Here is a 13,896-nt window from a genome sequence, read left to right on the forward strand (position 1 = left end):
ACAAGTCCCTTCTTACGTATGAATATAGAGACCAGAACAGGGATTTCCCTTGTCGTCGGATCTGAGAACTCAGCAATGGGCGGGGAAAGCGTCAATGGTAGGTGGAAGCAGCCAGTTGAGAATGAGGAGGCCTCCATGATCCCTCTGGGGAACAGGACCACGGACTGGAAGCATCGAGTACTCCTAATTCGAAAATTCACTCTGCTCAAATCCCGTTCCTGCTTGCTTAATTGGAAGGCTCCATTTCTTGTGATGTGGAAAATACGGTACGTGATTGTGAGGAAGAGCTGGCCTACCCTGTACACAACTGGTGCCTCCGCCCAAGCCTCCAACTTCCAAGCTTCCAAGTAAGTGCTCGAGCTTCTCGCTAACAACTCAAATCCTCAAAATCGCTGACATCAACGGAACTGCATGCACCACCTGCAACATCCACGCCGGCTCGAAATACGTTCACCACACCGCATCTCTCGAACATGCTTCTCAGAAATTCGCAAAGAGGTTCCTCATACCCGCCCAGACTTCCTCACCACTGGGGATGATGTTCTCAGGGGGGATGGCGAAGCCGCCCTGCCTCGGCGACTGGGGCCGCAGTTCAAAAGCCCACGAGAGCTCTGCATTGGCCACATCGTACACGTAGTCCATGCTACCGCCCGAAGTTTGGTAGATGGTCTCGCACGTGGGTCCATACACAAAGTCCAGCCCGTTGACGCTCCTGATGGCATCGCGAACGCCACGAGCGAGCTCCATCTGCGTATCAAAGTCCTTCACCATAGCGTCGCAGCTGTACCCGTACGGCAGGAGAATCAGCTGGCTGTACGAGTGCCAGTCAACATAAAACTTGATTCCCGTGGACTCGGCAAGACTGAGCGTGTGGTTCGTCATGACAGCCATCTCGGGCGTGTCGCCGGGGGACTCGCCTCGGTACGTTTCGACACAGGGGTTCGTGGAAGAGCCGCCGGGCACGTCCCATTGATGGGGCCAGTTGCGGTTGATGTCTGTGCCGATACAAGAGCTGGACTCGCGAGCCTGCCTGTTCTTACGCCACAGCCGGTCATTCTCATGGGTGTGCACGAAGCCTGAAGACGTCAGCTTGGAAACGGCGAGAAGCTCCACAGCAACCGGCTTGCTCACCATCGGGGTTGATGACAGGCATGATGTAGAAATCATAATTGTCTAGCGTCTCGGTGATGAGAGGCTCCTTGATGCGGTAGTCGCGGATGATTTGGTAGGCCATGTACTCGACAGTCTTTTTCCTCGGTCAGCCCATGCTTCACCTGTCAATCCTCGTCGACGATCCTACCGGGGTGGTGATCCATTCACGAGCATGGACGGTGGCGTGCCAGATGATGGCAGGCTTGATTCCAGGGCCATCACGACCCCAGAGGTGGATGCCCCTGAGCGGACGTCCTTCGAGCGACAGGCCGGCATCGAACAGCTCAGAGTTCCGCACAAAGGCGCTCTGCAGATCCTCGAGGAAGTCGAGGTGATCTTCAAAAACATGGTACGAATCGAACCAGGACATGTCGGGAAGACCGGTGCAAACGTCGCGGGCCTTCTTCCTAGCTGTGGAACAGTATAGTCAGTAAGAGCCATGTCGAGTCCTCTTTTCGGGGCTTCATACCCTTGTATGGCTTGATGTCGCCTTCCTTGGCTATCTCCGCGCCCATGTCTTCAATCGAGACCTCCACGTCGAGTCCGAGGGCCTCAAAGGCCTCCAGGTCCTGAGGCGCAACAGCCACCTCGAGGGACTTGTGGTTGCTCTCGCAGTCGAGAGACACGTACTCAATGTCGGAGAGCTTGGCCTGCATAGCCTCAAAGTCGCTGGTCTCAATGTGGAAGACCTTGTACCCGTCATAGGACACCTTGGCCGCCACGGCCTGCAGGCCCAATGCCAGCGCAGCAAACGACTTCATGATGATGATGATGTTCTTGATCTTGGTTCGAGTAGCACTGATACTTCTCAGGGCTGTCAACATGAACCTCGACAAGCAGCGCAGCTCGCCCACTTCTTATACCCATGCCCAGACTTGCTTGTTATTTACCCGCTGTACCACGATTCAACCTCCACAAACGATCCTGTTCGATTCGAGCAGGAGACAAGCATGTGGTACGGTCTGGGGAAGACGGTAGGCCCCATTATGCTTATCAGACCATTGGCAGCAGAAGGCTGGGTGCGATGCCCTCACCTGCCAGATTGGGCAATAAACCTTTGGACAATGTGCATGCGTGCCTTGTCTTATGCTTGTCCACGACGCCACGCTTGCCGGCCCCCTTCCCCCCGCACATGCGAGCCAAGACTTTCCACGAGGCCGAGATCAAGCATGATCTCAACAAAAGTGCGAGCCCCTCGCTCGAAGAGGCCCCGACAACCTGTACTATGCTTGACGACAGGGGCGTGATAGCCTCGGCCGTGGCACGATGGCTATTGTTGCTTAGCATGTAGAAGCGCTACCACGTTGATACAGACTCGAATCACTTCGGATCAGGCCTTTGTAGTCCACTTTGGATCTAGGTATTCTGTATTCATCCGGACACTAGAATGGAAAATATTGAATCCAGTCCGTTGTGTGGGTTAATGAATATCAACCCACCCATCCCTCAACTGAGCACTCAAAACTTCCTTCAAGGCGGCAACTATTCGTTGTAAAGCCCCTGCTTTCCAACATTCAAATCATGTGGGCACCTTGGATTCGCAGAAACTGGGCCTCACGTGCGTTGAAAAGAAAACGGGAAGCAGTTGTCGACACCCAGCACGCGTACCAGGTTTCAGGGAACTTATAGGGTACTCAGTCAGCCATTGCCCTCTCTCTAGGGTAGGCAAGCACAGTCCCGGCGATCCACCTTGCAGTCAGCCTCGACAATGACAGTATCGAACGGTCGTCTTTCCATCGTCAATGATTGATTCTACGTGAATCCTTTGGTGCTATTTACCGAAAAGTGCCCAAATGGAGGTCTCTTCTCGTCAAACCTTACCATACAACTCAAAGTGGCTTTGCTCATGAGCTTGCCGGATCCGGACGCAAGGCAGCATGACCGTTGGCGGAGGGGTCCATCCACGCGCCAAATGAGAGGAGCTCCGTGCACAATCAGCCAGGACGCTCAACTGCTGGGCGAGGCTTAGAGCTAGGCAATTCGTCGCTGATTATGACACTCCAGCAGCGATTCATTCAGAGACGCACGGTAGACACGATGGTCTCGCGTCTTTGATTGTTTATATAAGGACGAATGCGACCACTTGGGGATGAGCACCAACAGCATCAGCTTCCTCTCGCACGCACCAGGCAGCACCAGAATGGACGACACCCTCAACGATATAGACGCTGCAAATTACATAGTAGCTGCTCAACATCGCATGATGCCGGTTCACCTCGCTTCGCCTAAATGGCGCGACCTCTCAACCAGCATCAGCACCGGATTCCAGGACGAAGAGACATACTTGAGGCAGCGCGAGAAGCTCCAGCAGCAAGAAAGGTCTCTTGGGTTCGACTTTCGATGCAAGAGCCGGGCGACTGACAAGGAACTCCAAGCGAACAGCATCATCCAGGCGTTGAGGGGAAAGGACAACCAGCAAGTTTACGGCAACGCGATGCCAAGGGCAGGGCATCAGGGCCAGCATCATGGACGATTCGCTGGTGATCATTTCCTTTCAGATGTCGACCTGATCAACCAAACGAGTTTATTTGACGTGGCGCGGAGGATGCCCAAAGGCGCCCATCTACACGTCCACTTCAACGCCTGTCTGCCGCCCGAAGTCCTACTCAATATTGCCAAGGACATGGAGAGAATGTTCATTACAAGCGACAAACCACTCACGTCGAAAGAGGCCTTTGACACGTGTGAGCTGCAGTTCTCGCTCGTCTGTAAAGGCAAGGAAAAGCACGGAAATATATTCTCGGAAGTATATACGGATAGACAACATATGCCCTTCCAGCATTTCTTACACGAGTTTAGAGACGAGCGGGCGGATGTGGAGGTGGACACATGGCTTGTTGAGAAGCTCATGTTCGGCGATGCCGAAGCGTACAACATGCGGCAAACAGCACATGGGTATGGACCCTCACCGACATAGTAGCATGATACGATTATACTAATGAAATAGGGCCTGGGAGAAGTTCAATGGTAGGACACGGATGATGAAGGGGCTCATCAACTACGAGACCGCCTATCGCAGGTACACACGCCTCCTGCTCGAAGATTTTACCCGGGATGGCATCTCCTACGCGGAGATCCGGCCGAATTTCATGACGAGCAATCATCTCTTGCAGGACGACGGCGACAAGACGATTGACAATGCTGGCATTATGGAGATCATCATCCAAGTGGTCGAGGGATATCAGAGGGAGATGCACGCCAAAGGCGACTTCTTCGGAGGGCTCAAGGTCATATATTGCACGCCAAGGAGTTTCCGCAAGGATCAAATCGCCGAATCTTTGCAAGAGTGCTTGAAATTCAAGAAGAGATGGCCGAAATGGATTGCTGGTATGTGCACCTGGCGGGCATTGGGCTGGTTTGACTGACCATTTCCCTCCTCAGGCTTCGACATTATCGGCGAGGAAATGGCAGGCCATCCTCTCAAACACTTTATACCAGAGTTTATCCAGTTCCAGCAAGACTGCGCGGCAGCCTCGGTATCGATGCCTTTTCTTTTTCATTGTGGCGAAACGCTCGATGACCCAGAGGGTAATCTGTTGGACGCACTCCTTCTGGGCGCGAGGCGCATAGGCCACGGGTTTGCACTGACCAGGCACCCCTATGTCATGCAGCACATGAAGGCGCGAGGTGTCTGCTTGGAGTTGTGCCCTATATCAAATGAGGTCCTGGGGTTGACGGGCCGGGTCGGCGGGCATACAATGTACGAACTTTTGGCCAACAATGTCCACTGTACAGTCAACTCTGACAACGGGACGCTATTTCGGTAAGAGCTTGCAGTCTGTCACCAATGGCTGTTTTCGACTAATAGCGTGAACAGATCAAGTCTGTCCCATGATTTCTACCAGGTCATGGTTGGCAAGGACGACATGGGCCTCGCGGGCTGGAAGCAGCTGATCCTATGGAGCATCGAGCACTCCTGTATGGATGACGCGGAGAGATTGCAGGCTCTAGAGGCCTGGCAGCGACAGTGGGAAGAATTCTTGACCTGGATTTTGGAGGTATATGGGCCTGTGCTGGAATCACAGGATGATGCAAGCAATTGAGGAAGTACGAGGACGATACACCCAGAGAAACGTAGAGATGCGATAGATTTAGTCGGATAGAACCTGCAAGCGCCTGTCATCACCATCCGCGATTCGTTTCCAGTGCCCATAGCGGCACAAATGCTGCATAAGACGCTTCTATGGAGGCTGGTAAGCATGCAGATTGACGCGCAACTCCACTGTAGAAAGGAGCAGCTGATCGACATTGAACATGCGACGTGATGCAGGGATCAGCTGCTTGAAAGCCCCAGCCTCACAAATGATTCCTCAAACGCTTCCGACACCTTTTCTTTATCTTCCACCATTGTCCCGACCACTCGCCCGTCCATGGGCTCGACACAATGTCCGAATGGAAGTGGTTCCCCCCGGTCAAGACCGACTGGTCGCTTGACGTGGTCAATCTCCTCGTGGTCATAGGCGAGACGTCCATCATTGAGCATGCGCAACCCATCACAGCGTCGCTGCTCTGCGTGCTGCCACGCATCATACCGGCGCCACAGGTCTTCCTCAAGCCCGTCCGACCAGGGCGCATGCCCGACACGGCCGCCAAGATGACGGGCGTGTACAGCGGGACCACGCTGGACTCTGTCGGCTTCTTTGCCAACATCATCACGCCCCTGGACGAGATGCCCGCGCTGGGCTTCCGCGTCATTGAGGTGCGGCACTCGGACAAGTGTCGCCTAGAGGAGCATGCCCCGTTGGAGAAGAGGTGGTGGGTGAAGCTGCTGGGTTCCATGACACCCAAGTTCAAGAAAGCAGAGCTCGAGATGAAAAGACGGAGCGGGGAGGTGAAAAGGGCATCTCCGCAGGCAGACGAGGAGACAGGCCGGACGACGGCGCGTGAGATGCAGCAGCCAACGTTGACGGTCAAGAAACGACACAGGTCGACGCGCCAGACACTCCAGGACCTCCTCACAAACCCTTCCATGGCCTACTCTGGGCAGCGGCCTGCCGTACCTGTCCATATCTTCTCGCCTATCCATATCCTAGGGATCATCTCGTTCTTCAACTCCATTGCCATCATCGTCTGTGCTGTCATCTGGGAGGACGGCAATGCCATCCTCGCCATCGGAGGCGTCTCGCTCATGTCTTCGGTTGTCGGGTTCGCCTCTTTCTGGAGGCCCCTCCTGATGAGCCGCAAACACGACAATGAGGTTCCAGACGGCGACGTCATGATTCGGACGCGAGAAGGCGCCTTTGTCCTCGTCAAGTGCACCGAGGACGTGGCAAGAGAGCTGTACAGCGGAACGGAAGAGTGCGAGTACTACGTGAATGGGAGGATCTACCGTCTCCTGATGGTGATTGGCACCGTGCTGCTCATGCTGTCGGTCGTGCTACTGGGCAACTGCACATGGAACTCGCAAGTCTTCATCGGCGCATCGTATATTGTGCTCAACGGGCTGTACTGGGCCCTGGGCATGCTTCCGCGGTCGTACTTTTGGGATCTATCGCGCTATGAGTGGAGGAATGCGACCCCCTCCGACGCTGAGCAGCCCGGCGACGACCAAGACAGGAGCTACACGAGAACCTTGTGGTATGCCATTCGTGAGACGAGAGGCAAGACGGGCTGGGTGAGAATCAGCGGAGCCGCCCCAAGTACGGACAAATGGAAGCAATGGGTCAAGGAAGCCGGTCGCAACGCAAAGATGGGCGTGCGAGACTGGGACGCTGTGAGGAGAAAGGACGAGATTATGAGGGCGGCTTCGGATGACGAGGACGACGAGGATCACGAGGCACTGGAATGCGCCCCCTTCACCCAGATCACCCGAAATGACCAGAACAGGCTGTCGGTATCCATGTTCTGATACGAACCAGACACCTTCTACGACTAATGATACCATGATCATGTGCGATCAAATGCTGCTTGATGTATTGAGTCCAATGTTCAGTTTAATATTCACTGGCCATGGCTGCCCCAACATCTACCCTGATCCTTAACGCCGGCTGTAGATTTCTTCTTCTTTTTCTTTCTTCTTTTTTACGAATTGTGTCTAGTCGTCAAAGTAGACTGCCCCCTTGTGCGAGATGTCGATCAGCCCACCCTTGAAGCTCCCCTTCTTCTTCTTGTTCTTCTCCTTGGTGAAACCCTTGCCCTTTGTCACAATGAGATCCTCGTGCGCCCGTTTCGAGTAGTCGACGTGGGCCCAGGAGTTGTCGGCGAATTTCTCGTCCACCTTGATGTTCTTGGGTATACGCGAGAAACGCTCGTTCTGCTTCTTCTTCTTGAGTTCCACCGGGTCCGGGGGAAGAGGAGGGTCCTCGGAGGCCGAGGCGGTATCGACCGTCACGGAGGACGCCGTCGAGATCTTGTCAGTCGCCGGCTCGTCGACCTTTTTGACAGTCTTGGTCACGGTCTTTTGGACCTTGGGCTGCTTCTTGGTTGTCTTCTTCTTCTTCTTTCCAGACGAAGAGTCGCTGTCGGAAGAGGAGGACTCTGATGACGAGTCGCTGTCTGAGGAGTCGGAGGACGAATCGGAAGAGGATTCGGACGAGGATGAGGAGTCGGAAGACGAAGAGGAAGACGAGGAGGCGGATGAGGAGGCTGACGAAGAGTCGCTGTCAGACTCTGGCAGGGCGACCTTGGCGGCTTCCTTGGCCTTGACGGGCTTTTCCTCCTCGCTCGAGTCGGAGCTGGAGCTGGAGCTGGAGGAGTCAGAGCTGGAAGAACTAGATGAGCTCTCCTGCTTCTTCTTCTGCTTCTTCAACTTTGGCTTGGCCTCTTGCTCAGACTCGGAGTCGCTCGACTCAGAAGGGCTGCTGGAGGCCTTGCGCTTCAGGGTTTTCTTGACTGGGGCCCTCTTCGTCTTCTTCTTCTTTTGCTGAGCATCCTCGCTCTCCGAGTCGGCGTCGGAGTCGCTTGATGACGAGGACGAGGACGAAGAGTCGCTAGAGGCATCCTTCATGTCGACATCAGCTGCTTTGGCTCCAGCGTTGCTGTCCTGCCATGACTTGACAACATCCTCCAGAGACGCAGCTCCAGTGGGTGTGGCGCGCGCCCAGCCATTCTTCTCGACTTGCTTGGTGAAGGCAGTGGCGGCGCTGGAGGCATACTGGCTGAGGAAGCCTTCCACGAGTACAATGAGCTCGGCAGATGGCGCACTGGGAGAGACCGCGGCCTTCTTGGGCTTCTTGCTGTCGGTCTTCTTGGCCATGGTGTCGAACTCGTTTGCGCCCGGCTGCGATTGAGCGGTGGTAGACGGATTGGCAGGCGGATTGGACGGGTTGTTGGCGAATAACCAGGACGGAGGTCCAGATGACATGTGCAGTGGGATCACCCGGTGTGGCGGCGATGGACGAGGCGTGTACTCGTTCAAGAGTTCAGAGTCTGGTCAGAGTGAGTGAGTCCGTAAAAGATATCGAAAAATTTGTGTGGACCCCTGGCGAGACCGGCGCGGACACGCGACATTACTTATCGATAAGGGTGCCTGCGACACCCGTTGCTTGGCCCGGTTGGAGTTGGTCGACATGGAAGCCCAATTGAGATCTACCTCGACGCGAGCTTGCCTACCGTCACCATAGCACCCACTCAACGTCTGGCCTTGTGCATGTCTGTAGACACAAGGCCTTCTCGAGCTCTCAGCAGCTCGTAGCGCGTCGAGCTTCACCTCAACTCAAGCAAGATCGCAACCACCGCGTCTTAGACGCCCCGACATTTCCAACCATGAACAACACAAAGCGAAAGTTCAACTCGCTTCTGCAAGGTCTGAGCGCGCCAAAACCCTCGCCTGCGACCGACAAGCCAAGACAGCCCCGGACGACCGCTGAAGTCGAAGAGCTCCTACAGAAACGCCGACGTTTGGGCGTGCCACAATCCAATGGCACATCCCTCTCCACAAAACCGACGACAGCTCGTTCGACGATAACATCCCCTGGCCGGAGGCAAGAAGTCAAGGAGGAGAAGCCAGCTGCGCGGTTCAATCCCAGCGATCGTGGAGAATTGCTCAAGAGGCTTGCGACGTTTCACGATATAACAGACTGGACGCCCAAGCCAGAGCGGCTGAGCGAGATTGAGTGGGCGAAACGAGGGTGGGTATGCCACGGCAAGGAGACTGTGCGGTGCCTCCTGTGCAACAAGGAGCTGGTGGTCAAGTTGAAGAAGGAAGCCAACGCGAAAGAGGCAATGCAGCCAACGTCTGCGGAGGTGGAGAAAGCCCTCGTAGACAAGTACGCGAACTTGATCGTCACGCATCACGGACCAGAATGTCTTTGGAGAGAAAGAGGGTGTGAAGGTATGCTAACGCAACCCATCTTATGAAGCACCAACTACTGACACGTCCAAGGCAACCTCCTACGACTGCCGCTCGCGAGCGCTACAGCATCGTTGCAGGCACTCAGGGAAAGGTATGATGAGCTCTGCTCTCGAAAGCCCTTTTTGCCATATGAAGTCAACTTGCGACTACCCGAAGGCTTTGAACTGGACGACATACTGTCAAATCTTCCCAGCGATTTCTTCCAGTCGAGTAGTACCACAGGAAACACGGCGGAGCCAGACCGTGTTGCTTTGGCCCTTGCTTTATGCGGCTGGCAGGGCCTGTCAAACCCTCGCATGGGCGCTGTTCCCAACTCAGCCTCGTGTCACACTTGTCTCCGACGTCTTGGTCTGTGGATGTTCAAAAGCAAGGAGATCAATCTGGAGACCAACGAGGTCATTCTGCCCGCGCCAATGGACCACCTTGATCCAATACGAGAGCATCGCTTCTTCTGTCCGTGGAAGAACGCCGAAATCCAGAAACGACAGTACTCCAAGCTTGCAGAACAGGAGGCGCAGCCTGGCTGGAGGGTGTTGCTACAGACCCTAGACAACGACGCCCAACTCAGGAGCATGTACGAAGGGAAACCAAGGAGCAGGCCGCAGTCAACTGTAGACATTCCTCACACGCCCTCCAAGGGACCACCAAGGACCCCGGGGCCTGCGACACCTGCGACACACTCAGGGCTACCGCTTACACCGGCCACCGTGGCCACTCAGGGCGTTGAAGATGAGGAGAAGGTGCAGGAGGCCAAGGACAAGGAGAGGTGGGCGAGGCTGAAAAGAGTAAAGAGCCTCTTTGATCTGCGCGGCGCGCGGAAACGCGGCAAGTCTGCCAGTCGACCCGGGACTAGTAATTCGACCCGCACGACAGGCGGCGATGTAGCCGATGCGACGACCTGACATCTTGGAGCATGTTGATTGAGAGCATTGCGTGGAGTTTATGTGGTATGATGCATTAGTTTGCTACTAGTAGGTATCTTACAAAATGGTACACTCTGTCTAAACATGCTTCCGGAATGTAGACGGAACCACCCCCTAAAACGCCTTGCCCATGCAGTTTGCCTTCCATGTACAATTACAGTGTTACATATTCTGCATCTTTCGCAGCATATCATCCCAGGAGACTGTGTCGCCACCATACGAAATGTCTTCCGGATTGGCCTCCACTTTGCTCGTCGTGGCGTCGAGATCCATACCCAACATGTCTCTGAGGATGGCCAGGCGAACTCCCCTCATGCCGGGTGCATTGGCAATCGACCGTCTATGAGGGAACGCTGCGGCCGTGACATGGATCTCTGGCACCCATCCAGTGCCTCCAGACCATGAAGAGTGCACTTGTTTCGAACCATTCTTAATGACGTTGATGTTCGCGCGGACCTCGGCGGCCACGTTGAGGCAGTATTCATACCACTCCTTGCCAGCGCGATCGGCCTTTGTCAAGATCACCATGAGCTTAATGCCTCGCTGGGCAAGGAGGTTCATAGTCCATCGATCCATATCCGAGATCCGCTTCTCGGCAGGCAGCAAGAGGATGGCTCCTTTGAGCATGGTCCGCTTATTGATATAATCGCGCGTCACAGCGCCCCATGCCGCGTGGCTGCCGTGGCCATACCCGGGAGCGTCCATCACCACGAGTCCATGGTTAGCCGGATCGGTACCCTGGGGGAGCCCCTGGTTGACCATGGAGTCCGCGGGCTGACCGACACCGTACGCATTCAGCGTGCGCGTGCGGCCCGGCTTGGAGCTCGTCCTGGCCACGTCGGTCCGACCCAGCAGTGAATTGATAAAGGTTGACTTGCCCACATTGGAAGCGCCCAGGACAATTATCTCGGGCGTGTGCGTTTGAGGCCGAAGGTCAGCCCATTCCGAGGCGGAGAAGAGAAACTTGTAGTTCTGACGGAAGAAGCGATCCGCCGTGGCCATGGCGCCGCGCACGGCCACCGGAGGCGACGATTGCGGTTTCGTCGGTGGCGATCCAGGGGCGGGAACCGTGATCAGATCCATGGGTGCGAGAGAGGCGACACTTGGATTCCCCTCAATCTTGGTTCTGGAGAAGAGACGTTTGGGGGCTGGCGGCACGGACGGCTGACTCTGAGGACGAGGCCAGCTGGTCGTTGGTGGGCGTGCTCGGTCCTCCTCTTCAGGGAAGAGGACATCTTCCTCGGATTCGTCAGAGGTCTGACGGTTGAAGGGAGGCACTGTCTTCTCCTGGCGCTCTGTGGGCGACTCAGGGGTGGAGCCCCGGTTGGTAGGGTCAGCAAGAGCTGAAAGAAGGCGTGCCTCGTAGGATGGTTCTGCTGGCGTGTTGTTCGACGAGAGGCGATCGTCTCCACGTTGGGATGCTGACTCCCGTGCAGCAGCAGAGGTAGCTGGAATTTGTGCTGGCCTGCGCATCGGTTTCATCCTAGGATTATCTGCCACAGGCCACGCGTCGCTCGTCCCTGATCTGGATCCGAATCGATTTGAAGGTTCTGCGGCACCCCTAGAGCGAGCCCTCTCTCTCCTGCCTTGGTTCTTCCTGTTCTTCTCCGTCTGACTGGCTGGCTTGTCCGATTTCCTCTGCGCTGCCATGGCTGCAAATGGGTCTGCGCTGGCCGTCGATGATGCCGCCCTTTCGGACCTCGTGTTGCCTGCCTGCCTACCTCTCGGCTCAGGTTTATCTGACTTTCTCATCGTCATCATGGACGCAAAGGGATCTGCTACTTTGCCCATCCTGCTACCCGCGCGATCGGCTTCCGCAGCCACACGGACGGCGTCGACTTTTCTTTTCTCCCGAGCAGCCTTCAACGCTTCGAGCCTGGCGGTCTTCCGCGCTACGGCTTCACGGAGCTTGGCGGACGAACCGGGCGAAGACTTCGAGATCCATTCGTGAGGTCCTGAACGCAGAAGGGGACCAGCAGAATACGAGAATTGCCGTCGTGAGATTTGTGAAAATTTAAGATGTGGTGTCGGTGTGAGGCGAATGTCTCGTAAGACGTTCAGTGTTCGCGCCATGACGCTGCTGCAGTTGAATAATGAAGGATTCCTATAATAACATGATACTATGATAATACAGAGCTTGGGGAAGTTCGGCCTGCGAAAGTCCTATTATTTGGCGACGTGATGAGATGAATGCTGTCGAGATGATGCGCGTTGATACTCCCGATGAGTTTGATGAAGTGAAAAAAATAGCTAGCACGTGACCTGCACCACATGTCTGTATGCCATGGCATCGATGTCGATGAAGTGAGCTGTGATCTCTCAGAAGTCGTTATTTATACTTTGATTCTACAACTACAATTCCATTGATTTATTTCATTTTCTCAACAATCTCATTTCATCCGTTTGCCTGCCTTGCTGTTTAAATACGTCCGCTGCTCCGACAGGACCTCATCGACGGCACAACCCACTGTCACCATCGCAGCCAGCATGACGGTGGCACTCCAGGATCTGGACGCGCACGAGCAGCCGTCAGAGGGCATGCGAGCCGAGTGGAAGAACTTCACCAAGATCAGTCACGAAACCGTCCTCCGAGATCCACGCATCGATGACCCGCGAAAACCACTATCGGAAAACGGCTTCAAGACAGCAGGCCATATCTCAAAGTCCCAAATCAAGGAGGCGTTTTCAAGCATAGCAATCGATGCAGACATCAAAGAAGATGCTCCCCTGGTTCACCACCCCTTACTCCCCGGTCTCCTGATCGCACCAAACCTCGTGCCGGAAAATGTCCAAACCAGACTTGTGGACCTCATGGTCCATCGTGATCTGAGCAATCCGACACACCAAACCAACATGCATCTTCACTTTGATGTACCCTATCCTCCAGGCGGCGCTTCCTTCTTCTCTCTCCCGCCCGATGGACCGCTTTTCACACCCAAAGATCCCAGCATCCACAAACCACTGTCGCCCTCACAAGTCCTCAACAAACGTCTCCACTGGGTCACTTTGGGCGGCCAGTATGACTGGACGGACAGGGTGTATCCGAACGAGAAACCGCCTCCTTTTCCGGAGGACATTGCCGCTTTCCTGGAGAGTCTGTTCCCGGCGACGGAGGCACAGGCGGCCATTGTCAATTTTTACAGTCCGGGGGATACCATGATGATGCATCGCGACGTCAGCGAGGAGGCGAATCGAGGTCTGGTCAGTCTGAGTCTGGGATGCGATGGTCTCTTCATGATCGCCCCGAGCAGCGCGGGGAATCAAGAGGCGGAGTCGGAATACGACGGTGACAAACAGTATCTTCTGCTGCGATTACGGTCAGGCGATGCCATTTACATGACCGAAGAGTCGAGGTATGCGTGGCATGGTGTCCCAAAGGTAGTCAAGGGAACCTGTCCCGACTTCCTCGCACAGTGGCCAGCAGACGGCCAAGATGCCGCGTACGAAGAATGGAGAGGCTGGATGAGGAACAAGAGGATCAACCTCAACGTCAGACAGATGAAGGACTAGCAGTTGGTATAATGAATG

The 13,896-nt window shown here is 55.1% G+C and overlaps 6 protein-coding genes across 6 annotated transcripts; 3 read left to right on the forward strand and 3 right to left on the reverse strand.

Moving 5' to 3' along the window:
• Nucleotides 1–480: 480 nt before the first annotated feature.
• J7T54_005635 (uncharacterized protein) lies at nt 481–1,976 on the reverse strand (the record flags this gene model as incomplete). Its single annotated transcript, XM_051504076.1, has 4 exons — nt 481–1,076; nt 1,132–1,246; nt 1,301–1,563; nt 1,622–1,976. The coding sequence occupies 4 exons, from the start codon at nt 1,974–1,976 to the stop codon at nt 481–483; spliced, it is 1,329 nt and encodes a 442-aa protein (XP_051364462.1).
• A 1,376-nt stretch (nt 1,977–3,352) lies between these two features.
• J7T54_005636 (Adenosine deaminase-like protein) lies at nt 3,353–7,000 on the forward strand (the record flags this gene model as incomplete). Its single annotated transcript, XM_051504077.1, has 6 exons — nt 3,353–3,856; nt 3,932–4,047; nt 4,100–4,479; nt 4,534–4,915; nt 4,970–5,150; nt 5,552–7,000. 6 exons carry the CDS (start codon nt 3,353–3,355, stop codon nt 6,998–7,000), a joined length of 3,012 nt encoding a protein of 1,003 aa, XP_051364463.1.
• A 186-nt stretch (nt 7,001–7,186) lies between these two features.
• J7T54_005637 (SRP40) lies at nt 7,187–8,455 on the reverse strand (the record flags this gene model as incomplete). The annotated part of the gene is made up of 1 exon (XM_051504078.1): nt 7,187–8,455. The coding sequence occupies one exon, from the start codon at nt 8,453–8,455 to the stop codon at nt 7,187–7,189; it is 1,269 nt and encodes a 422-aa protein (XP_051364464.1).
• Nucleotides 8,456–8,856: 401 nt separating this feature from the next.
• On the forward strand, nt 8,857–10,347 carry J7T54_005638 (c3hc zinc finger protein; the record flags this gene model as incomplete). The annotated part of the gene is made up of 3 exons (XM_051504079.1): nt 8,857–9,359; nt 9,476–9,536; nt 9,724–10,347. 3 exons carry the CDS (start codon nt 8,857–8,859, stop codon nt 10,345–10,347), a joined length of 1,188 nt encoding a protein of 395 aa, XP_051364465.1.
• Nucleotides 10,348–10,530: 183 nt separating this feature from the next.
• On the reverse strand, nt 10,531–12,159 carry J7T54_005639 (GTP-binding protein-like protein; the record flags this gene model as incomplete). The annotated part of the gene is made up of 1 exon (XM_051504080.1): nt 10,531–12,159. The coding sequence occupies one exon, from the start codon at nt 12,157–12,159 to the stop codon at nt 10,531–10,533; it is 1,629 nt and encodes a 542-aa protein (XP_051364466.1).
• A 696-nt stretch (nt 12,160–12,855) lies between these two features.
• On the forward strand, nt 12,856–13,878 carry J7T54_005640 (Alpha-ketoglutarate-dependent dioxygenase-like protein; the record flags this gene model as incomplete). The annotated part of the gene is made up of 1 exon (XM_051504081.1): nt 12,856–13,878. The coding sequence occupies one exon, from the start codon at nt 12,856–12,858 to the stop codon at nt 13,876–13,878; it is 1,023 nt and encodes a 340-aa protein (XP_051364467.1).
• Nucleotides 13,879–13,896: the final 18 nt, after the last annotated feature.

Source organism: Emericellopsis cladophorae, assembly GCF_022114955.1.
Source record: "Emericellopsis cladophorae strain MUM 19.33 chromosome Unknown NODE_7_length_695568_cov_118_814649, whole genome shotgun sequence".
NCBI lineage: Eukaryota > Fungi > Ascomycota > Sordariomycetes > Hypocreales > Bionectriaceae > Emericellopsis > Emericellopsis cladophorae.